Genomic DNA, 23983 nt, shown 5'->3' with positions numbered 1-23983 from the left:
TAAAATTCTCAGTAAGTTCAGAATTTTTCAAAACGTCAAACAAAAGTCACTGTAGAGATTTTAATAATCCCTATACAAACAGAAATTTAAATTTTTTGTAACTTTTAATTCATTTGAGATTTTTTTTAAATCTAAGGACACTTTCCTTATCAATTACAAATATTTAAAATACATAACATATTTTCAATATCGTTCAATAATCACAATTTTTTTTATTTCTAATCTAACCATTATTACTAAACTAAAAATGAATATATAACTTAAACTAAAAATGAAAATGAAAAGATTAAAATACAAAAAACTAAAAACTAAAAATGTGATAATCCTTAAGAATTCTCAAGGAGAATCTAAATTTTGGACAAACCAGTTATGTGGTCCAGATTAAATATGGTCCTGTCCAATTATACTTGCCTAGAAAAAGAATATATATTTTTTTACGTTTTCTCAGTTTAAGGATCTACTGATTTCGGTTGAATGGCCGAACTTCTAGTTTTGTGTACGAACAGGAACTACGCGCATGAACTGAAACTGTTGAGACTATGGTAAAAGTAGACAATTCCTTCCTGGTGGATAAGATAATTTCAATGACTTTATTCCCTATTTCACTGCTTATGTATCTGTCTGAGAAAAGTTGATCGGCTGTTTCTTAGAGAGATATATGTAGGTGTTTTAAGGAAATGATAGGATAAAAGAAGAAATTATTTGGGTGTAATGTAAGAATTGAATAAATTTTTATAAAGAGAAATGATGTTTTGGTGAAGGATTAAGTTTATAGAAAAGATTTAAAGGTGTTTGGGAAGAGATTATTCATTTTTTTTGTTATGTTCCTGACAAGCTTTTCAGGATTTTCCCTTCTATGATGTATCTGCATGCTGGATTTCTTTCCTGTAGACTTCTTCTGTGAATTTATATTGATGATCAAATCTCCAGTTTATCTTCTTGAGAAAACTTGGATTTTTCTGTTTATCTGCAAAAAAGCTGATTGCAAACGTTAAATAACAGCGATGATTTAGTCCTAGTGACCATCCTTAAATAATAAAAAACTATAAAATAAATAAATAAATTATAAACCAAGGTTCGAAATAAAACACGAAAAACATAAATTTTTGTTAAAAATTTGGCGTTCCCCGGCAACGGCGCCAAAAACTTGTTGAGCGATTTCCGCAAGTGCACGGTATACGCTTGTAGTAATAAAAGATATCGATCCCACAGGGAACACTTTTTAACAAAAACTTATTTTGAATCGGTTAAATTTACTTTTAAGGTTTATAATATGGAAAATCGTTTAATTGGATTTGGTTTTGAAATTGCTAGAATAAGAATTAGATTAGAGTATAACAAATGTTAGAAATCACTTCTGATTTAAGGATAAATTTACAAAACAGAAACGTTTAGTTCTTTAGAAAAGTAAACAAATGTATTCGTTTGCATTAAGCAAAGAAAACAACTTTAAACTTTGTATAAATTATAACAATGAAATAAACGTCGATTCCTCTAATTTTAAGGCTTTGAACTGCAGTCAATCCTCCTACGGTCGGGTTAGATTGCTACCTTAACCAAATTGATACTCTACTGATGATATCAATTTGCCTAAGTGTTCAACAAAGTTTTCTTGTAAAGATTTTGAATTCAACTACGTTTTAATGAAAACACCAGAACTCACTTCGGATCATTTACCAAAGTGCTACATAAAAATCTATCGAATAGAATGAACTTTATTAGATGAAATATGAATTTGATACAAGTTTACAGAGAACAAGAAGCATGGAAACTTTCGACGGCTTGCAAGTGAACGGGTTGTCAATCCTTTCCTTGGGTTTCGTTAGAGTTTGTCAGACTCCATGGCGGATCCTCTACTAAATCTTCTCGCTGTAACTTCGTAATAGAGATACGGTCGGCTACTACCAAAATGTAAACTAATATGAACAAATCTAAACGCTACTGTGTTTGTAATTATTTAATAAACAATGTGTGTACATCATATTGCTTTTTACAGAATCGAACTTCTAATCTCTGACTCATTTCTGAGTCAGAGTTTCTGCATAAACTCTGCACTAATCTTAAAATCTAACTCTCTACTTATTATTTCAACTCTCCATCAACTCTTTATTTATAGATGTTGAAGAGTCATGATTGAAGTGTCGTGTCCGTTGTGGAGAGTCGTGTCCGCTACGAAGAGACGTTTCTATCCAACCGAACGAACGCGTTTCTTGGAATTTAAACATGTGTTTGTTGTGATGCAAAGGCTACTGATCTTACCGAGAATAATTAATTCTCGGTCGAGAATGGGGAAGTGAAATTTCAGCCTTAGGATGAAAGGGAAAAGGTGACTGGCAAAGGCGTGTCGCGACCGAGAATTTGGGATTCTCGGTCGCGGCCCACAATTCTCTACCGAGAATTTGGATTCTCAACCAAGAATAGGAATTTTTTCCCCCGTTTCTGACTTCGTTCTTGTCTTTCTTGTATCGGTGTGCTGATTTCTTCGTCTTTTGGCTCCTAACTTAAGGTTTAGGTATGAATTCGAACGTAAAATTATTCTAAACAAGTATAAATAGTATGAATTCGAAGCAAAACTGATGTAAATACTAATGATATTTTAGGTATATTTTGGGCTTAACAGTCTCCTTCATATGGATTGAAGGGACCAAATTGGGAGTTTCTATTGACGATTTGGTACTCCACTGATGTCACACAAAACATGATCAATTCCACTATACGGCTTGGAAACTCCATTTTAGTTAGTACCGCTCTCATAAAGTCCCATTCAATTCTATCATAAGCTTTAGACATGTCGACCTTGAGTGCTGCATAGCCTTTATTTCCCCCTTTTCCAAGTTTTAACGTATGCCCAACCTCAAAAGCCAGCATGATATTATCTGTAATTGATCGTTTAGGAACAAAAGCACTATGGGCTTGTGAGATCAAAGAGTTAAGAATTGATTTCAGCCGATTTGCCACCATTTTTGTCATAATTTTCATCAACACATTGCAAAGTGCAATTGGTCTGAGGTCAGTTAGAGCTATAGGAGGGTTCTTCTTAGGTATTAACACGATGTTGCTGGAATTAATGTGATTTAGAATGATACCTGAATTTAAACAGTTTATACAAAATGAGGAAACTGTCGGTCCAATGGTGAGCCAATATTGTTGAAAGAAGCCTGGATTGAGTCCGTCTGGTCCTGGAGCCTTATCAGGGTGCATTGAGAATAGAGCGATTCTAACCTCCTCCTCCACAAAATCTCTTGAGAGATGTCGCTGTTGCGTATGGTTTAGCCTTTTTGTTAGGGCGTTCACCGTTGATAGATCAGTCTGCTCCTGAGCTGTGAAGCGTGCCCTGAAGTGCTCCTGAATATTTTTTGCCAAACTATTTGTCCACCTACAGTATTGCCCATTGGCAACCATCATTTTTTCTTCTCCTGTTCCGAATCGTACCGTGAAAAAATCGTGAGTTACTATCACCTGACTGTAGCCATTTCACTTTAGCTCGTTGCTTCTAGTAAATCTCCTGCGCCAATCGAACATCTTCTAATTCGCCACTAACTTTCCTGATGTTGTTTACATTGTTAGATCCCCTGATAACTTCCAACTGTTTGCGTAGTCTAGACGTTTTGTCTCTGAATTTTTGGCGAAATGCAGTACCCCAAAGATGTACTTTACTACTGTAATTTTCCAGCCGATCTGTAATAATCTATGTGTTCGTTTAAAATAGATTTGGAAAAAATAGTCTAAAACTATCTAATAAAATGATTTTCAATCAATTGATAATTCTTACTTAGTTCGGAGACTAAATTGACGATTTTAATAATTTAAAGTCCTAATTGATTTGGAAAATCTGTTATGTCAATATTATATAAGAGTTGATATATACGTATTCATTTTGATAAAATGAAAGTTGATAAAAAAAAATGGGAGAAGGTGCAAAAAATACCTTAACGTTTACAGCCATAAGCAATTTTACCCCTAACATAGGCAGCCAAGAACAATTTTACTTTTAATGTTAAGTTGGATCAATTTGAGAAATAATTCATTAAACTGGCTGTTCGGTCATGAATTTTGTCATTTACATTTCACATGTGCGTCATTTTATTAATCATTAGTAACAAATCATAAACATACAATTAGATTGTCCATTAGTAACAAATCATAAACATATAATTAGACGTAAGAAAATTTAAAATAATTTAAAATATATATATATATATATATATATATATATATATATATATATATATACTATCTGATACGGTATGTGGGCTGAGCCTGGACCAAGCCTAAACCCACTTACTGCATACATATAGATTACATAGATTTTAGGGATTAATTTAGATTCTGTACGGAGAATTAGAGAGATTTTGGGGATTAATTTAAATTATGTAGAACTCTTAGATATAGTACGGATAAAATAATCTTTTTATAGATAAATATAATAATATAATTAAAATTAAAATATTATATATTATATTATGTTTTTTATCAGTAAAAAAGGAGGAAGTGACACCTCAGCTCTATCGTTACTGTTTTATATTATATATAGATATGCAGCGAATTAGAGAGAATTATATATATACGCGCACGCACACGCACATATGTTTAGGGTATGGTATATAGTTATATAAATATAGTAATGTTGAATTTTGGTGAACGCCCAGTATAAAGGCGAGACACTCGGAATTCTAGGCGCCCGCCTAGAAATTTTGGAAGGACACACAGAATTTGGATGTGATGCTCATAATTTGGGACATCGTGTCTTGAGATCCGTGCCCCTATAAATAGGCGCGAATCTCAAAACCAAAAGGTGGTGGATTTTGGAACTGAGCATTAACTGAATTGAAACTTACCTCATTTTAGGAATCGAATTAAAACTAATTAAGAGTCACAATTTTTCAAAAAAAAAAAAAAAATTAATGGCTAAATTTATAGTAAGAATTAAGAAATGGTTCAAACATAAATATACTAAAATAATCATAAAAGTTATACAAAAAGAAAAATAATGGTATATAAGTTAATTAATATTTTAGTACTTATTTTTATTATTTATTTAAGTTATTATATATTTAGTTTATTAATTTTGATATGTATGTTAAATGGATTTGGTATATATATATATATATATATTATATTGATTTGTTAGATATAGTATAGATTTGATATATAAATATATAGATAGTTTATATCCTTTCCTTTATATACATTACATTAGCTTCCTTTCCTTTTGCTACAGCCGGACTAAGCTTACAGCCGGTCGTTTCACTCTGTTCCTCCCCCTTTTGCTTCGCCTGATTGTATGCTTTCCTTTCCTTTAGCTTCCAATTCCAATTCTCCCTTCATACTAAGAACCCTAATTGCTCTTTCCTTTTTAGACTATATCAATTAGCTTCCAATTCCAATTCTGTTGCTCTTTCCTTTTTAGACTCTGTAATTATCATCATCAGCTCATCCTCTCCCTTCACACTAAGAACCCTAAATCAATTACTTTCCTTTTTTCTATTGTTCTTTCCTTTTTTTCAAAATGGAAACTTCCCTCTCTTCAGCAGATTTTATTTGGAAAATGGTGCTCTATAAATACAAACACAAACCAATTAACTTTTTTCTCTGTTTACTCAATCGAAATTGCTATGGGTTCTTTAGCAAAAGTGCTCAAATCTGTGTTCAGATTTTCTTCATCCTCCAAGAAGAAATGGAGCCTATGCAAGAGTTGCAAAACAGGTTTTAATCTACTATTTTGTTTGTTTGCTTGCTTGTTCATTATTGTTTTGTTTGTTGATCCTTGTTCTATTATTGTAGTTGCAGCCTTAGTACCACTGAACAATAAGAAAAAGAATGCTTGTATAACAAAGCTGGAGGAAGCTAAGGAGGATGCAAAGAGCTTGGACGATGTAATTGTTAACGGTGCTTTTGCTGAGGAGGAGGAGGAGGAGGAGGAGGAGGAGGAGGAGGAGGAGGAGGAGGTGGTGGTGGAGGAGGAGGTGGTGGAGGAAGAGGAGGTGGAGGTGGTGGAGGTGGTGGGGGAGGAGGAGGAGGTGGTGGTGGTGGTGGTGGTGGAGGAGGAGGAGGAGGAGTTGGTGGTGGAGGTGGTGGGGGTGGGGGTGGGGGTGGTGGGGGAGGAGGAGGAGGAGGTGGAGGTTGATAAAGATAGGAAGGAGGTTGAAGATGATATGGTATGGCATCTGGTGGGGAATGTGCTGGATAAGGTGTTTGACTATATGCTGGGTGCAAAGAGTTGGGATAATGTAAATCTTAATCTTAAAGCTTCTTTAGATGAAGCAAGTCCATTATTTGAAGCATATATTGATTATGTGATGGAGAAAAAGGAGAATAAAGTTGCTGATGAAGCTAGTGTCCCATTCCTTACTGACACAGTTGTATATGAGTTAGCTAGTGAAGATAGTGTCTCACTGGTTGAACGTGTGAGTTTTGATGCAGAAGATGATAATGAAGCTAATGAGGATATGGCTATTGACACACTCAGAGATGAGTCATTGACCAATCTATGGTCAAGGGGTTCTGGTTTGTCTGAAGTTGTTGTATTGGTCAATGGTATGCTTCATGAAGGAGGTCAAGTTGTTGTTTGTGGCTTGCAGGTAAGCACTAGGCTCGAACCACCTCTGTCCATTTTTAAATATGCTGTAAGCGTTGATTCTAACCATGTTAATCAAATTATCTTTGCAGGGGCCCATGATTACCCGCATTCAAAGCTTACTGACGCCTCACCGTCACCCAATGAACGAAATCCAAGTTAAGGTATGGAATTGTTTCAAAAGGCACTGATTAGTGTTTGCAATGAAGAATTCATATTGTAGAGCATTTATTTGGTTATATCTTCAGATTTAGGGCAACTTTGTGAAGTTGTAAGTTTTCGGGCTAATGAAATTTTTGGATTTCCTTTTTGATGAGGAAAGCAATGCGGATTAACAGTTTGCAAATGACATAGTACAATGATATGAGACTTGAGCAATTAAGCTAGATGTATAGGTTAAAAACTAGTAGGTGCTAACTGTTGCTTGTGTTTATTATGATTTTATTGTTGAAATATAATCCATATTACTTCCAGTATTTTTGAACTGTTGCTGCTATGAAAGAAATTAGTTGATGCATCATATTTGTTTTTGTTCTGTAATAGTTCCACTTTCTCCTTGAAACATTCGGATTCTCCTTCAGCTGTATAATTTAGATGAATTTATCCTTCACTGGCAAACATTGTCCTTTTTTTTTCACCCTATAGGTTATTCATTCTGACATCCTTGTATATTTTGAACAACAAACTGTTGCATTCGCTAGGACTGACGAAATATGTTATTCTATTCAAGGCTGAGGAAGTATGTAGATCATGTGCAGTTTGACCTATTGAACTAAAACTTACTTCATTGAGTTGACTTAAATGGAGTTCTTTGCATTGAATAAGATTTCATGTCATTTAGGTGTTATTAAAAGGGTTTCTGCATTTGTAATATATTCCTATTGAAAAGGGTTTCTGGTTTTCCTGTGCAGGGCCTTGAGCACAGCATTGCTGGCAAGGAATCAGCTATGGAAGACACGAGGTCAGTTATGAGCAAGAGAGATGCTGTCTCAAAGAAGGAGGAGAGCAAGAGAGATGCTGCAGGTTTTGGTTTCGATTTATTGGGTTCTGGCTTGTCTTACATCTCTAGTTGTTTCTGTACAACAGGCTTTGTAGCTTTTCTATTGTTGTTTGAGTACCTAGTTCTCTTTTCCTCGGAGTTGTTTCTATCGTCGACCCCCTTTTTTCACAGGCTTCTTCCATCAGCCTGTGCATTTGATGATGGTCACAACTCCATGGGATTACAGTCAATTGCATTGGTTTTAGCTCTGGTTATGTTTCTTCAAAGGGTAGAATAGACATGTTGTTTGTTGGGTTTGAGTTAGGAGACGAAGATAAATGGTGTCCTGTGTTTTTGGGGTTTGGCTATGGCAGTCTGCCATGACAACCTTTTTAAGGTTGTTTTTTTTTCCAAGCCCTATTTTTTTCGCAGGCATGATTTGTCTTTTTTCTTCTTCTTATTCTTCTTCAATGTTTTGTAACTGCTGCCCTTTGAGTCTGAGTATTTATTACTGAAATTACACCTTAATTTAACAATGGATTGAACATAATAGATTCTGAGTTTCTTTCTTTATTATAGTAATTCTTCATTGCACAAATTTCTTTATTTGAATATTGTTAGAATCATGTTCTGTCATATTGAAACAAAATCCTCCGGTTGGAAGGTCCTAAATCTGAGCCCTTACCATAAGGAAATGCTTTAGAGTTATTTTTCATTCTTCTTATTGTTCTATCTAGTTTTACAAATCATATTTTCTAGACTGGATTTCAAGCAAACATCTCTGCTGCTGCTGCAAACATCCAATATTTCATACCACATTTATCTTACTTTTCAGCAGGCCTCCAAGGTTCTGAGTCTGATCTGCCTTGAAACTATCCAGCAACTCTCATATCTTTTTTCTGACTTTGATAAATTTTTCAAGTTAGATTTCTTCAAAAGATTCAATTACTTCTACTTCCATTGTCTTAGGCTGAGAAACAAAAGAGAAGCCTTTCCTTTTTTGCTGCCTTGTCCTCAGGACTATATTTGAGCAACAACTTAAAGAGTTGTGCTACTGCAATGTAGAACAATAACAAAAACTTAAACATCTGAATAACAGAAAAGACAGTCTAAAGCAAATCACCATAATATCATATCTCTAAAATTTGTCTAATAATTTCCTCAATCAGACCTAACCAAGGAAAAATGAAAATAACCTAATTCATCCACAAAAATAAAGAAAATGAATAACAAATTCATCATATATACATTAGATGAAGGAAAACTCACTTGAAATTGCAGGAATTCGGATGCTTCCTTTAAAGCATAGCCCCAACTATCCACTCAAGACTTGAAATTGCAGCCCCCAAAACTCCCAGTCAGATCTTGGATCCCTTGCACTGGAAAATCTTAGACCCCTCCCTATACTTTAGTGAAGATAACAGTCAAATTTTATCTTAATGGTTTTCAAAAATAAAAATGCCACGTTATGAACAACTTTAATCTTTTAACATTTTCATTACCTTATTCTCACTCCGATTTCTGAGGTACACACGTGGCTGCTATGTCATGAGCTTAATGTGTGTGAGGAAAGTACGGCGGATGGCCGATGTCCGGGATGGTAAAAGCAAAATTGTAAAGCTAGAATGGGTTTTGAATTGGATGACTTTCATTTTAGCAAGATGTGTTCCTCACATTCTGATATATGCTTCCAAGTTTGACAAAGGTGTGGAATTGCCATTGGCTTTGTTTGGTATGGCTGGTATGAATTTTGCTTAATATAGGTCTTGATATTGATCTCATTAATGCATTCAGAAAGGAGAGAAATGTCCTCAAAAGATAGTCATAACCATACCCATCGTGAATGATGATTACACGTGTCAATTCGGCTCGTTATCGTGTCAAAAGCGTGGTTTGCTATCTATCTATTCCATTTGCGGAACCGTTTTAATTGACGTCTCGATTTGATTTTTTTTTTTAAATTTAATCGAGACGGTTCTAACGGTTCAAACGAACGAAGTTTAGTTTGTTATTCCGACTCAACGTTTATTTCAATTGACTGATTTGGATTCTCTTTTTATATAATTTTTCTTCATCGGTCCTCCAATCCCGATATGTCTACAATATTATATACATAACAACTAAATATAAATATATGACATAATTATTAAACTAACTACATAATAATGAATATAATATTTTAACTAGAGCTGGCAATTATCGGGTTCGGGTTCGTGTTCGTGTTGTGTCATATCGGGTTCGTGTCAAAAAGAGTAAACTCAAACCCAATCCAAAAACTTTCGTGTCAAAGTCGTGTTAACCTGTTCGGGTTAGTGTCGATTTCGTGTCGTGTTTTTGGGTTACATGTAGTTTTGTTATGCATATATATATTAATAATAATTCTTAAAAATATAAGAAGATATGGTACTGTTTTTAAACATTTTATATCCTTTTTAGGTTAGTATGTTAACACTAACAACACTAACTATCAAAAAGAAAACACGAGAGAATATAACAATAATTTTCAATATCCGTGTCATTTCGTGTCGTTTTTGGGTTCACATAACAACACTAACCAAAAATTTATGTGTCAGTTTCGTGTCAAGCCAAAAATGACCCATTACCTATTAAGCTCAACACTCACTAAAAATTCATGTCGTGTTCGTGTCATGTAATCAGGTCGTGTTTCATTTTTTCATCTCTAATTTTAACACCAAAAACTCCGAGCTGGAGTCTTTTCGGTAGATTAATGAATATAATATTAATTTATTGTATATTTAACCTTGGAATCAAATATATGTTTGGTTTAAAATCTAAAAAGATAGACAAAATAACCAAAGAGTTACGGTGATAAAAGATAGGGTTATAATGTGTTTTTCAAAATAGAGGAATTAAACGGATTAACCCCTAATTTAGGGCCATTTTAAAAAAAATATTCTACTAGACCTGGTTGGGAAATATTCCCCTAGAAGGGACTATTTCCAACCATGGTCAATAAATTCATTTTTTTTAATATTATATTACTCATCACGGCACCATATGTTGACATGAATCCTACAAAGGGATTCATGTCAACAACTGGACAGTGAGGTAGCCGCTGCCTAAAATTTATATAATAAATTTTAATTTTTTTTTATGTAATAATACTTTTAGAACTTATATAATAAAATTTTAAAATTTATTATACTATAAAAATAAAAATAAAATTATAACCCTAATGTTAGAGTTAAATTTATATAATTTCATACGTTAGGACTAAATCAGCACTTCATTTGAAACGTTACAGTTAAATATTTAGTGAATTACTAACGTATGAAATTGTGCAAATTTAACCCATAACATTTCAATAGAAATACGAATTTAGCCCTGATGTATGAAATTGTATAAATTTAACCTTAACGTTTAAGCGAAGTGCTGATTTAGCCATAACATATGAAATTGTGCAAATTTAACCGTAACATTTTCAAGCTTTTACTCATTTTTTTTTTTTGACATGCAGCTCTCATGTCATATTTAAGTTAATCATTACTATTTTATCAATATCCAGATGATTTTATGTGTTTGAAATCATCGGAATGCTTTATTAAGATAAAGAAGAAAATTTCAATTAGATTATTTTGAAACTAAATAAAATTTAGTAACTATTTTAAAATTAATCTCAAATTTCAGTGATCATTATTGCAATTAACCTTTTATCTTCTTATTGTAATTGTCTACTATCTTCTTATTCCTCGGTTAAATGCATCATTGGTCACTGAACTTATATGTGTGTCTCAAAATTGTCACTCAACTTCAGTTTGTTTCAATAAAATCACTCAACCTTGACTTTTATCTCAATTAGGTCATTCTGGCGGTTTCGGTGATTAAAAAGTATCGAAATAATGATATAGGTGACACATCATCATGAGTCAACTGACATCTCTAACCGAAAACACATATGACATCCACGTATGCTCACCTGGTTATCACGTGTCAGTTATTTTTATGAAAAAGAAACAAAATTTAGTTATTTTTTATAAAAATAACCGACACGTGGCTATCACATTTCGTTTGGTCAGAGATCTGAGTTGATTAATGGTTTTCAAAAATAAAAATGTGATTTCATAGTAAATGACGTTATGAACAACTTTAATCTTTTAACATTTTCATTACCTTATTTTCACTCCGATTTTCATTTGTGATGTACATTTTATAAACCATCTAAATTTAGTAGTTTGTTTCTTTTTACCTTATGATTTCAAGGGGTAAAATGCAATAACAATTGTTGAAGTTCAGAGTCTATTTTACAAATGTCACTTAACTTTATCATCATCTTTTAATGAAATTTCTAAATTTCAAATTTGATTTCAATATATAGTCATTCCGTGTTAGTATCACACACCTCCTTTTTTTTAAAAAAAAATTTGCGCAATGCGCTTACATTAAAGAAGAAAGAAAAATCCCCACCAGACCCCCTAACTAAAAACAATTACATCCTCATAATATTCCACACCCAAAAGACTCTTCCTAATATATCTAAGTATATATACATATATTCAAACAATAGATAAATATATACATTTATAAGAAAAATAACTATTATAACTATATATTTTAAGATAGTGAAATTAGACTCGAAAAATATATTGTATATATATACATAACTAAGAAAAAAGAGAAATCATATAATATAATTTATATTACGATAAAATAGTAAATAATATACCCATAGTAGTAAATAATAGTACAATTATAAAATGTAAATAATATATGATATAAACCTACTATTATTAAAGCAACCGCGTAACATGACGAAAAAGCATAAAAACGTAAATATCATTAAATAAAAACTCCTAATCAGTCCCTGCCCTTTTAACAAATCAGAATAAAGACACAAAAATACAAACCCACATATATATTATATTACTGCATACATATAATCAATAATTTGCTAAAACAAAAACTCCCCCCATACGTACATACACGTATATATACATATAAATGTAAAAAGAAAAAAGCCGTAAACATCTAAACCAGTCCCTGGTTTCATTAAAAAAAATAAAAATGAAAGTAAACTATATTATTACAACATTTAACCCCAAACTACCCCTAAATCGGATTATGGTTTGTAACGGGATTAAAAATGAGGTTTTTTTTAGTAAATATATTGATTCAAAACATTTTTAAAACGACGGATCTACAACGTTTCAATCCCGAACTATCCTTAAATCGGATCACGGTTCGTATTGGAATTAGAAGCGTGGTTTTTATTTTAAATCTAAAAAACAAATATTTAGCAAATAATAAAAGCAATCAAATAGAAATTACTTTAACAAATTAATCTAACAAAAATACAATAAATGGGTCTAGTTTCTCGGATTGTTATCTTCTTAATCGGTAACAGAGTACAAATCGATTCGTTTTTAGCGTTTTTGAGTTGTGTCCAACCTTTCTAAGTTCGGGTAATTTTTTTTAATTTTTTTCTTTAGTGTATTTTTTCGTCTAAATTTTCCAGCCCCTTAAGTATTGGGCTCCGTGCTATTTATAGGCACGGAACCCAAAAGGGGTTTGGCACTCCAGAGCCGCGGCTCGGAGTGCCAAACCCTGAGTTTGGCACTCCAGCCATAGCTGGAGTGCTGGGCTGCCCCTTAGCAGCACAGATGGGCTTGGGCGGCCCAGCCCAGGCCCACTTCAGCCACATGTCTGCTTGCAGGCCTGTGGCCATTTGGTTCTTATTACATGAATATCATAACTAAGTACAGAATTACAACTAAGTCAAATCACCAAACTTAATTCTTAATTTGTCATTATTCTCTATATATTATAATTTTATACCTTAATTTAAACATTGTAGACTCCAATTCATAAATCATAAACCCTAGAAAATATATTCTAGACTTTTAATCCTTAAAATATATTAAAAATACTGATTTTACTAGTTTGACATAATCGATTTGACATAGTTGTTAGAATATGAATTTTTGTGTAATTTTCCCAATATAAAATTAGTTAATTATTTTTATTTTCCCCAAGCCCAAATAAAGACATGTTTTCCCAATACAAATCGTTAATACCATTTTTATTGCATTAGTTTTTAAAAAAAATATAATTATATACTATATTTCTCTAAACAAATTATATACTATAAGATTTATAGTTAAAATAAATTGAAGAAAATTTGATATTTAGTGTTTAAAAAAGGCAGCTTGAACCGTTAGGCCCTGTATAAATGCTCAAAATCGAGAATTCATTCTGACTTTTTTTACTTAGGCCATCCAGACAGTGGCTAGGCCGCCCGGGAGCCATTTGGACAACGATCAAAACAAAAAAAAATTGTTGTCATTATTATTTTATTTTTTTATTATAATTCACTTTTAACATTATCGTATGTTTTGGGTAAATTTTATTTACTATTTTCAAGCTATTTTTATTTAATTGTGTTCTTTACTTGTTTCCATAATATGATTCAACAATTTAAGGATAACTTTTTATAGGTTCGTTTACTTATATTACTTATGGATATTATTTTTTACTTGTTTCAATAATATTGTTGTTGAAATATATTTTTTGCCACGTTTTTTAGGATATATATTACAAATATACATGTTTTCTTTATATTAAATCATATTACATTATTTTTTTAAAAAATATTATAATACATATTTTAATTGCATTTATGTAACAAAACATAAAAATACAAATCCGATTAATTATTGATTAATCTCTAAAAGCCCTGTCCGCTCAACTAGTGCCCAACTTTATGCTATCTCTTCTTAAATAAAAAAGATATATGCTATCTCATTATGTTTCAACTAAATGTTCTTATGCTTTATCATTTTTGGAGAAGTACATGTTTACCTTCTTGCATATGAAATATAGTAATTTTACTTATATATTTTACTCATACCTAATAAAAATTTTGAACGAACTTATTTGCCTGTTATTTCAAACTTTTACCTTTAAAAAAATTATTTAAAACTTGGGCTATGTAGGGGGAAAATCGATTTGTACTTTAATCCACCCTCTTATATATATATTTTTAAAATGTCAATACGGATAAAATTGATATTGTTTGAAAAAAAATTAGAGAATAGAATTGTATCATTCTGTGCAGTAGGTGTAAATCATAAATTTAGATTTTATCTCTTCTTATCATAAATTGTAATCACATATTTAATGACGAATTAAGATTCTTTATTTCTTATATAAGGATTAGTTTATAAAAAAAAAGTCCTTTAAGGTACGTTTACATCATTGTTTTGTAAGAATGAACTAGATATTTTCTGAAGACGTGTAGATCTAACGAGGATGTGAATTTTTTTCACTAGTTATTATTCGTAACCTAATAATTAATTTAGTCATCTAACTTAGCTTACAGAGTTATTTAACCTAAAATATACTTTTAAATAGTAATATTTTTTTTAATAGGAATGCTAATATTTCATTAAATCATAAAATTGCAAGTACAATATGAAACCAGTAAGGAATAAAACCTCACACACATATAGGCGAAGTCTAATACATAGTCCATGAAGGCAAGAAAATGACTATTAAAAGCAAGAACATGACTATTAAAAGCAAAAAAAGTCATTAAAAGTACATAAAACATAAACAACATTTGAAACATATACAGATCGTAACTTCAAATTCGCTGCAAAGCAACTGTAGTCCAATCTTCAGCATTTGAACCATTCTGAACCTTCGGATCTAAGTCCTTTCTTTTGCATACACGTAGATCCAGTGATCTACGGATAAGATATACCGTTTTTGTTCTTGCTAAAACAGAAAAGGTTACCAAAACTGAGAGTTTAAACAACATGTGCAGTTCAACCGGATCCAGAAGTACGATGAAATATATATGATCCAACTAAAGAACTGACAGAAACAAAAAGGAAAATAACTGCGAAAACGGAAAAACGGTGGGAGGAGGAAGAAGGAAGACAAGCTTCTTTCTTCCTTCTCAACTAAACAGGAACAAAATGGAAGGGAGAGAAGGAGGAAAGCCGGCGGTTTAGGAAGGATGGGGAAAAAAAGAAGCAGAAAAACAGAGGAAGTGGTGGGAGGCGGTTAAATAGTAATATTTTACCCGCATTATATATATATATATATATATATTTTAAAATATAGTGTGTCAATATAAACAAAAAGTAATGAAATAAGGATCAATTTAGTCTTTGAAACCGGTTAGTAGGACAACTTTAGTTCAAAATATTTGAGTATCAATTTGATCCTTTAACGTGAATGTAGGATCAAATTAGCCAAAAATGACTCGTGTGTAGAATTAAGAGTCCATTTGACCTCTGAAGTTGGCAAACAAGTCCAGTTTAAACTAAATCGAATTTTAGGTATCAACTCAAACCTAAAGTTGATAATATTTTGATAAATTAATCCAAATATAATCAATTTTATTATCTAAAATTTATCAAATTTGGATAATTTGTGAAATACTGCCAACTTTAGGAATGAGTCGATACCTAAACTTCAATCTTTGCTAAATTGAACCTGTATGCCAACTTTAGGGATCAAATTAACTCTTAATTTGAGCAACACTTTAGTGCATCTTTCGTATAATATTTATTTTATGTAGTGTTCAATACAACTGCAATTGAGCAGAGCTAAGCTGAGAAAAGCTTTGGCATGCTCATGCTCGGCTCGACAAAAAATGGATAAGGTCGGGCTCGAGATTAGTTTGAGCTCAACATCCTATTCGAGCGTCATTAAAATTTTTATCTAAATGTGAGATTCTTGCAAGGACCTTGTTTATTTGTTCACGAGTTTTGCTCGCAAGCATCTCATTAATTATGTTCATGGACTTTGCTCGTGAATAATTCATTAATTATGTTTACGAGCTTTTGGTTCGAGTTTCAGTATGTTCAAGCTCAGCTCCTTTACGAATTGAGCCTCGAAATCAATACTCAAACTCGATTTGTTTATAAATTGAGCTAAACACCAAACTTAGTGCTTATAGTTTATGTAATATTAAATTAAGCTTAATATATTATTTACCCTTTAAACTTGTTCAAAAAGCTTGATTGGCCCCTGAACTTTTAAAGTGTCTCGATGGTCCTCTCAACTAGCTTAAAATGTCCCAATAGCCCTATAAAATTGCTTAAAATGTAGTTAATTAATCATTCGGTTGCAAAGAAGTAAGCAACATGTGAAAGGTGTGTTGCACATGTCTTCGAATGTTATTACATAATTCACAAGATAGATTAAAACATATTGAAAAGAATTTTTTTACTTGCTCAACTGTAAAACTTATCTTCTCTGATATTAGAACCTCATACCCCAACCTTGGTCATTTTAGTTTTTCAAAGTATGTGACACATTTCCCATGCAACCGAATCATTAATTGTAGAGGTGTCAATTATTGGGTTCCGGTCGTGTCAATTTCAGAGTGTCAAAATGAGTCCACCCTAACCCAACCCAAAAACTTTCGCAACATCATGTTAACCTAATCAGATTAGTATTGATTTCGTGTCGTGTTTTCGGATCACCTGTAATTTTACTACGTATGTACAAATTGTGTCTTTAAAAAATGTAAGAGGATATGATACTATTTTTAAATATTTTGTCATTTTTGGATTAATATGTTAACCGTAGTCATCCAAAAGATTTGCTACTATCATTTTTGAGGGGTTATGTAGCGTGCTTATAACAATATAGGTAGTTCGAGCCGCGTTTCTAAGTAATAATTATAATTTGATTACCTTTATTAATAAACGTGACATGTAAAAAAACGAGAGAATATAACAATAATTTTAAATATTTGTTTCGTGTCATTTTCGGGTTAGCATGCCAACCCTGACATAACCCAAAAATTTACGTGTGAATACAAAAATAACACATTATATACTAAGTTCAACCCAAACGCTAAAATTGTTTGTTGATTTCGTGTCAATTCCGTGTCGTGTAATCTGATCGTGTTTAATTGATTACATTTTAAGTAAGTTGAAAGAGCTATCGAAATATTTTAAGTATGTTTAATTGAAACATTTTAAGCTATTGAAACACTTTCAAAATTCAGGAGCCAATTAAACTTTTTGGACAAGTTCAGAGGATAAATGTACTAAACATTAAATTATTTATATCTGCAATTGTATATACTGTATTTAATGGTGTTTTGTCATGCTCAAACTCGATTCATTTATAAATCAAATCAAGATGAACACCGAACCGCCCATGAGCGGCTTAGCTCATTTACAGCTCTAGTTACCAAATAATAGTTCAGGGGCAAAGACTAACATTTTGAATAGGTCAGATAACTAGTAGTACTGCTTTACCAAATTGTGTCAATTTGATCCTTTAACTTGAATGTAGGATCAAATTAGCCAAAAATGATCCGTGTACAGAATTAAGAGTCCATTTGACCTCTGAAGTTGGCAAACAAGTCTAGTTTAAACTAAATCGAAGTTTAGGTATCAACTCAAACCTAAAGTTGATAATATTTGATAAATTAATCTGAAATTGCAACAGTAGCTTAGCAAGGAAATCATATGCTATACTGCCAATTAATGGAGGAAGAAACAAGAAATAATAACAATAAGGGTCTAGAGAGGATTGTGAATTACGATGATGAATATCACAGTGATTTTTATAAAATTCATCAAATGTAGAAGCCATATTGATTAGGAAAACAACGCATTTAACAACGTGAGTTTATTTGTTAGGAATGTCCAAAATTGGACCAAGTTACTAACCTTAGATCCTTAATTTTATCATTTCTAACGCTAAGGGTAATAATGCTCTTGGTTGACAACCTTAGGGGCATTTTTGCACTTTATCCCTAAAGCTTAATTATTTAACATCAAAATCTTTATTCCCTCCATCCCTATAATATAGATAAAAAAATTCATATTTTTGACGATAAAATAGACACATAACTAAATTTAACTTGTTAATACATATTTTAATTAGAGGGTTAAATATAATGAATAATTATTTTAATATTAGGAAATTTACATTTCCTAATATGCATTTTTTTTTTGGATAGATGTGCATAGAACGTATGGAACTCCTATTAGAGGTTTAGAAAAAAAAAAAGAAATAAGGTTTAGGTTGGAATTAACAATGTGTTTGATAACATTGGGATATTATCCAAAGGATCAAAGGAGATATTCGCCTAGAACCGCCACGTATTGATCACCAGATACCGGAGTGTTACGGCGTATCGAGCAAGGAGATCCGATAGGCAGATCACCAAGACTTCACCACAAGAGGTCCGCAATCAAACCTATGTGGCGATCCGCCATAACCTCCCAATCCGCCAGCGGAACAGCTGAGCCGATCCCGCGATAAAGACCATTAATGAGCTATTAATACGCTAACGGGCATACTTAAAGGAAACCAGTAACCGCCATTAATGAAGCATTAATGGAGACTTTCTAGTTACTAAAGGTTACAACTTCATGACTATATATAGCTTACATCTCAAGCTATCAAGGTACACGTTCACACAATCCTAGAAACCCTACTTTGTCAATTCAGTTTACTCTTTCATAACCTATACTGACTTTGGCATCGGAGCTTCCCCCCGTCGAACCCAACGACGCCCCCCACAGGGACGGTAGCTAATCGGAAATTCTGCACTAGTCATCAATTGGTGCGGTGAAAGTGGACCCTTAGCCAAATAAAAGGGTTTATCCTTCACAATAAGACATGACGAATGGAGAGCAGAATCCCTCCTTAGGGATTGAAACACCGTTGATAACACCATCAAGCCAACCTGTAACTAGCGCTGGACGCCTTGATATAAGTACTCCTATGACGCATGATGGAAGGAGTATGTCGCCAGACACATTCATCGAAACATGTACGGGATCCATAGGAAGAGCGTTTGGCCCTGAGATGGAGAGCCGCCTAAGGTCGTCCATGATAATTCCAGAGCTTCGGTGCACAAATCCTACATCATCTCAATGGCCACAGGCAGCTATAAGATAGAACGCCCATAATTCTTCATTCTTCCAAGCTCAACCTACGGATTCCATGGTGATTACTACCGTCACAACTAGTAACCCGCCACTCAATCGGCAACTATTTTCTGATGGAGCAGAAGGAAGTCGAAGGAATAACCAAACTTTCCCGGGAGGACTAGGAAACCCTAGGGTGAGTCTGGGCGGATCAGGTGCCCCGAATCGCCCACGGTCGAATCTCCCAAAAGGCGGATCAGGAGGCCGAAGACACAAAAAGAGGAAGAAGGGAAGCAGCAGGCGATCAAAGTCACCTTCCCCTCCAAGGCAGAGGTCATCCCGATGGGGTAGGTCACCCCCATCCTCAGGTCGGAGACCAAGTAAGAGGCCAGTAGAGACGCCTTATCCGGATAGACCACAACCACCACCGAACCAAGAGGAGGATATACAAGCTCCTTTTGGAGGACAAGCAGGTGGAAGGGGGCGTTCGCCATCGGATCCATCGTCCGGCTCTAGCTCCTCATCTTCTCCAAGTAGATCTCCCCATAGGAGACCTCCGAGGGCGGGTCCGAAAAATTTTGATGATCGCGTTAGAGCTGCGGTGCTCTGCATAAATGAAGAGAATGCCAGGCATAATCCCTTCGCCAATCGTGATTCGCCCTTTACGGCATGGATCGAGGCTGAGGAAATAGACAGGCATTTCAAAATACCTAATATCCCGGTGTACATGGGTGCAGACAACCCCGAGGCCCATTTCAGAAAGTACTGAATGTTGCTCATCCTTAACCGTGCAAGTGAGGTGGTTTTGTGCCAGATGTTTATCACCACATTAGGAGGCCCCGCTTATGATTGGTTCCAATCTTTACCTCCCAGATCGATAGACAGCTGGGATCAGTTGATTAGGGAGTTTTGTGCTAAATTCGCCGGATGTATCCCTCCAGCGGTCAAGTCACGGAAGCTTTTTGAATTAAAGCAGAAGGCAAATGAACCCCTTCGAGAATACGTAGACAATTTCAACAAATTGTGTATACGAATTGTCGATGTGGATGTCTCCATGGCAGCGGAAGCTCTAGCAAAAAACACCACGTGTAAAAGCTTGCAGGAAGATTTAATTCGGAAGAAGCCCAGAGATATGGCAGAATTAATTGAAAGATGCAAGGACTTCATGGAGGTGGATGATATCCGTAGAGAGTCATTGTCTCCGCCCAAGAAGGACAAAGGCAAATCTCGCCATCGGGATAAGGAGAAAGACAAGCACTCGGATTCATCCTCTAGAGGTCGGCGGAGGGGCTCTAAAAACAAATCAGCATACGTGTCATCATTTACACCGCTCAATGCCTCTAAAAGCGAAGTGCTAATGTGGATTGAGAACAGCCAGCACAAGCGGAGCATTTCATACCCCGAACCAAAAGGGGGGGAGTACACCAACACCGGAAAAAATCCCAAAAATTATTGCAAATGCCATAGGAAGAATGGCCATGACACAGACGCATGCTGGGAGTTAGCCAGAGAGATAGAAAGGCTTATCGAAAGGGGAAAGCTGGACAAGTTCGTCCAAAATGATAGCAAGAAGGGAGATGGTGACAGATCCAGAGACGATCAGAAAAAGAAGGCAAAAGGGACCATCAATGTCATAGCAGGCGGACCTGGATACCAACCCGTGTTGAAAAAGGCAAAGACCACTGCTCTGGATAGGGCATCACTTAATCGCCCTTTTGCAGATGCTGGCTTGGAGATCTCTCCTTATGTGGATGCCCTGGTCATTACTATGATGGTGGAAGGTTAGGAGATGAAAAGAGTGATGATTGACACCAGAAGTTCATGCAATGTCGTCACAAAAGGAGCATTCGCCAAGCTTATGGTCGACCCAATCCAAGTGGAAACCACCATAGTGGACATCCTGGGAGTAACAGGGCACACCATCCAAACGAAGGGCCAGGTAACATTAGATTGTGAGTTAGCTGATGAAGATCAAATCTGGAAAGGAGATCTGGAATTCTCCATCCTGGATGGCCAGTTGGCTTACAATATCATCCTGGGGCGACCCTTTATCTCTGAAGCTGCAGCTCTCATCTCCATATGCCACTTAACTATTTACATCCCCACGGCCAAGGGAGGTGTAATGATCCGAGGAAACCAAAAGGTGGCTCAGGAGACGTATTCGGCATCTTTGATGATTCGCTCGCAGTCTAGAGATGAGGATGAGGAAGAGCTTGTCACAATGGCCTTGGGTGAAACAGAGATGTACCTCATGGCGGATGAAAAACAGGTACGGATGGCTAAAGGGCTAAAGGGAGAAATTAAGGAAGCTATCACCAAGGTTCTCCATGAGTCAGAAGATGTTGATAGAGGTTAAAAACCCCTATCTTTGGGTACGGTTTTAGAACGGTTTTTAGCGTTATTTAGTTAATAAGCGAGCAATTCTCACATTTAAATGCTTTTGTGTGAGTTAGTTAGAAATTGGAAATGTTTTATTTACTTTTCGTTGTTCAGGCTCGTTTTATGATCAATTTACGCAAATACGGCCAAAATGGCATGCATATTATAATTCCGTTATCTTTTGAAGCTAATTGATCCGTCAAAAGTCGCACCAAACGAAGCGTTTGCTCAAAATAAGCGATTGGCGGGTCAATTTAGCCTTTGGACTAATGTTGTTTGGAGTTTATGTGTGTGTGCAGGTTAAAACATGATCAATTTCAGGCAAAAATCGTGTCTCGGGGACCCCCGGCAGTCGCTCGGCGAATTGAGCATCGGTGAGCAGCCCAAGCACTGCTCGGCGCGCAGCCCGGGCGCTGCTCGACGAGCTACCCAGGCACTGCCCAGGCACTGCACGGGCACTGCTCCTGCTCGCCGAGCAGGCTGTGCCTGCTCGGGCGAGCAGGGAGCCTGCTCGCGATAAGCAGTGCTTGCTCGCCGAGCAGCTCGCCCTGCTCGGCGAGCAGACCTGCGGGAATTGGTCAAAAAGACCAATTCCGCCCCCACAACTCCACGACCAGCCCCACGACTTCCTACCTGCATAAGGACACAAAATAGGTCAAGTAAAGGGCCCGAGCCGCGTCTATAAATAGGATTTTTCCAATGTAAATCAATATCTTTTATCTTTTGTAATTTTCTTAACTTTTCATCTTGAGAAATCCTCTCCACCTCCTCCATATCCTTCAAGCCTCCATTGAAGACGCCTCCGAAGCTCCGCTCACCGAGGATTGCTCAAGCTCCATCCTTAAGTCCTAGAAAGACGCCTGCATTGGTAGACAGGTTCCCTGAAAGGGATTTTTCTTCTTTTATATTCTGTCTAGCCTCTGATACATGTTATGAATCCTAGGCTCATTGTAACTTCATGACAATACTTTTCATCTTTGATATATATTATAGTTTTGTTTCTTCAATTGTTTTATTGCTTTAATCTTTGTCTTACGCTTTGTCTGATTGGTTTAACTCATTCGATAATCCCAAAATTAAGTTGGTACATATTGCGAGCTGAATCTGACCTAGTCAGTGCCTATAGGATTGACGACCCTATAGAAGATTAAGCCCAAATTGCTGAGCCTTAGAGCTAGTTTCGGCCTTACAAGGGAATCACGAACTAGGGACTTTAGGAGGATAGGTTGGGTTAATCGCCTCGGACATGAGTGACTTAGGTTTTAATTCAATTGCTTAAACAATCTATTTTCATTATCATCGTATCCCTTCATGTTCCTTCGGATAATTGCATTGGTAAAAGATCACTTAGGAGTAGTTTAACTTAATTAGGGGTAGAGTAACTTAATTAGGCGTAGAATAACTTAGTTAGAATCAGATAACTTAGCTAGGAGTAGTAGAATTCAACCTAGGAGTAGATTAACTTAAGAAAAACCAACTCAAAACCCCATAAGCCTAGATAACACCTGAAACCAAGTAACTCGATACTTGCAGAAATAAATCCTGTGGACGATACCTGGACTTTCCAGAATTTTATTACTTGATAACGACGGGGTACACTTATCCCTTAGTGAGTCTTCTTCACCGAAGGCGCATCAAGTTTTTGGCGCCGTTGCCGGGGATTTATTTCTTCTGCAATATCGAACCAAAGGTTGATTTGTTAGTTTAGGCATTTTTTTGTGAATATTCCTTGTTTATATCGTTTATACTTGTTCATATATAATTCTTTATACTTTTTGTGAATTTTTTTGTGTGAATATTTGTTTTTAATTTTTATTGTTATTTTTAATGATTCTTTTTTTTTGAGAAAATGGCTAGAAACAATGGAAATAAGGAGTCTATTACGCATTTGCTTAACTTTCTATCTACTCACGAAGATCAAACTGACGATTTGTATGCCTCAATTAAAAATTTATGCATACAAAAAGGGATCCTAGTTGATTCAACCGCGGACGAATCAATTAAAGAATCCAATTTGGTAGGTCAGGTTGATAAGGTAATATCTCTTCCCATTAACAATGAAGAACTGATCTCTAATTATGAGAAACCAAAAGTTTCAATATTAATTGAGGAATCAGTTGAAATTGAGCCTCTAGAGAAGAATCCAAAAATAGAAGAGTTCGGTTTTGCTACATGTCCAGA

General features: G+C 34.9%; 1 protein-coding gene across 1 annotated transcript; it reads left to right on the top strand.

Moving 5' to 3' along the window:
• Positions 1-6112: 6112 nt before the first annotated feature.
• Positions 6113-8124, top strand: LOC136235065 (uncharacterized). The gene is made up of 3 exons (XM_066024583.1): positions 6113-6581; positions 6670-6741; positions 7489-8124. The coding sequence occupies exons 1-3, from the start codon at positions 6156-6158 to the stop codon at positions 7852-7854; spliced, it is 864 nt and encodes a 287-aa protein (XP_065880655.1). The 5' UTR covers positions 6113-6155; the 3' UTR covers positions 7855-8124.
• The last annotated feature ends 15859 nt before the right edge of the window (positions 8125-23983 follow it).

The sequence above is a fragment of the Euphorbia lathyris genome, chromosome 7, assembly GCF_963576675.1.
Source record: "Euphorbia lathyris chromosome 7, ddEupLath1.1, whole genome shotgun sequence".
Taxonomy (NCBI): Eukaryota; Viridiplantae; Streptophyta; class Magnoliopsida; order Malpighiales; family Euphorbiaceae; genus Euphorbia; species Euphorbia lathyris.
This window is presented reverse-complemented; position numbering and strand designations above follow the sequence as displayed.

What these genes read in the sequence shown, in the direction of transcription:
- LOC136235065 (XM_066024583.1), top strand. Translation starts at nt 6,156, where the DNA reads ATGGTATGGCATCTGGTGGGGAATGTGCTGGATAAGGTGTTTGACTAT. An exon ending in TTGTTGTTTGTGGCTTGCAG is followed by an intron (nt 6,582 to 6,669) that starts GTAAGCACTAGG and finishes TTATCTTTGCAG; the next exon opens with GGGCCCATGATTACCCGCAT. An exon ending in TGAACGAAATCCAAGTTAAG is followed by an intron (nt 6,742 to 7,488) that starts GTATGGAATTGT and finishes TTTCCTGTGCAG; the next exon opens with GGCCTTGAGCACAGCATTGC.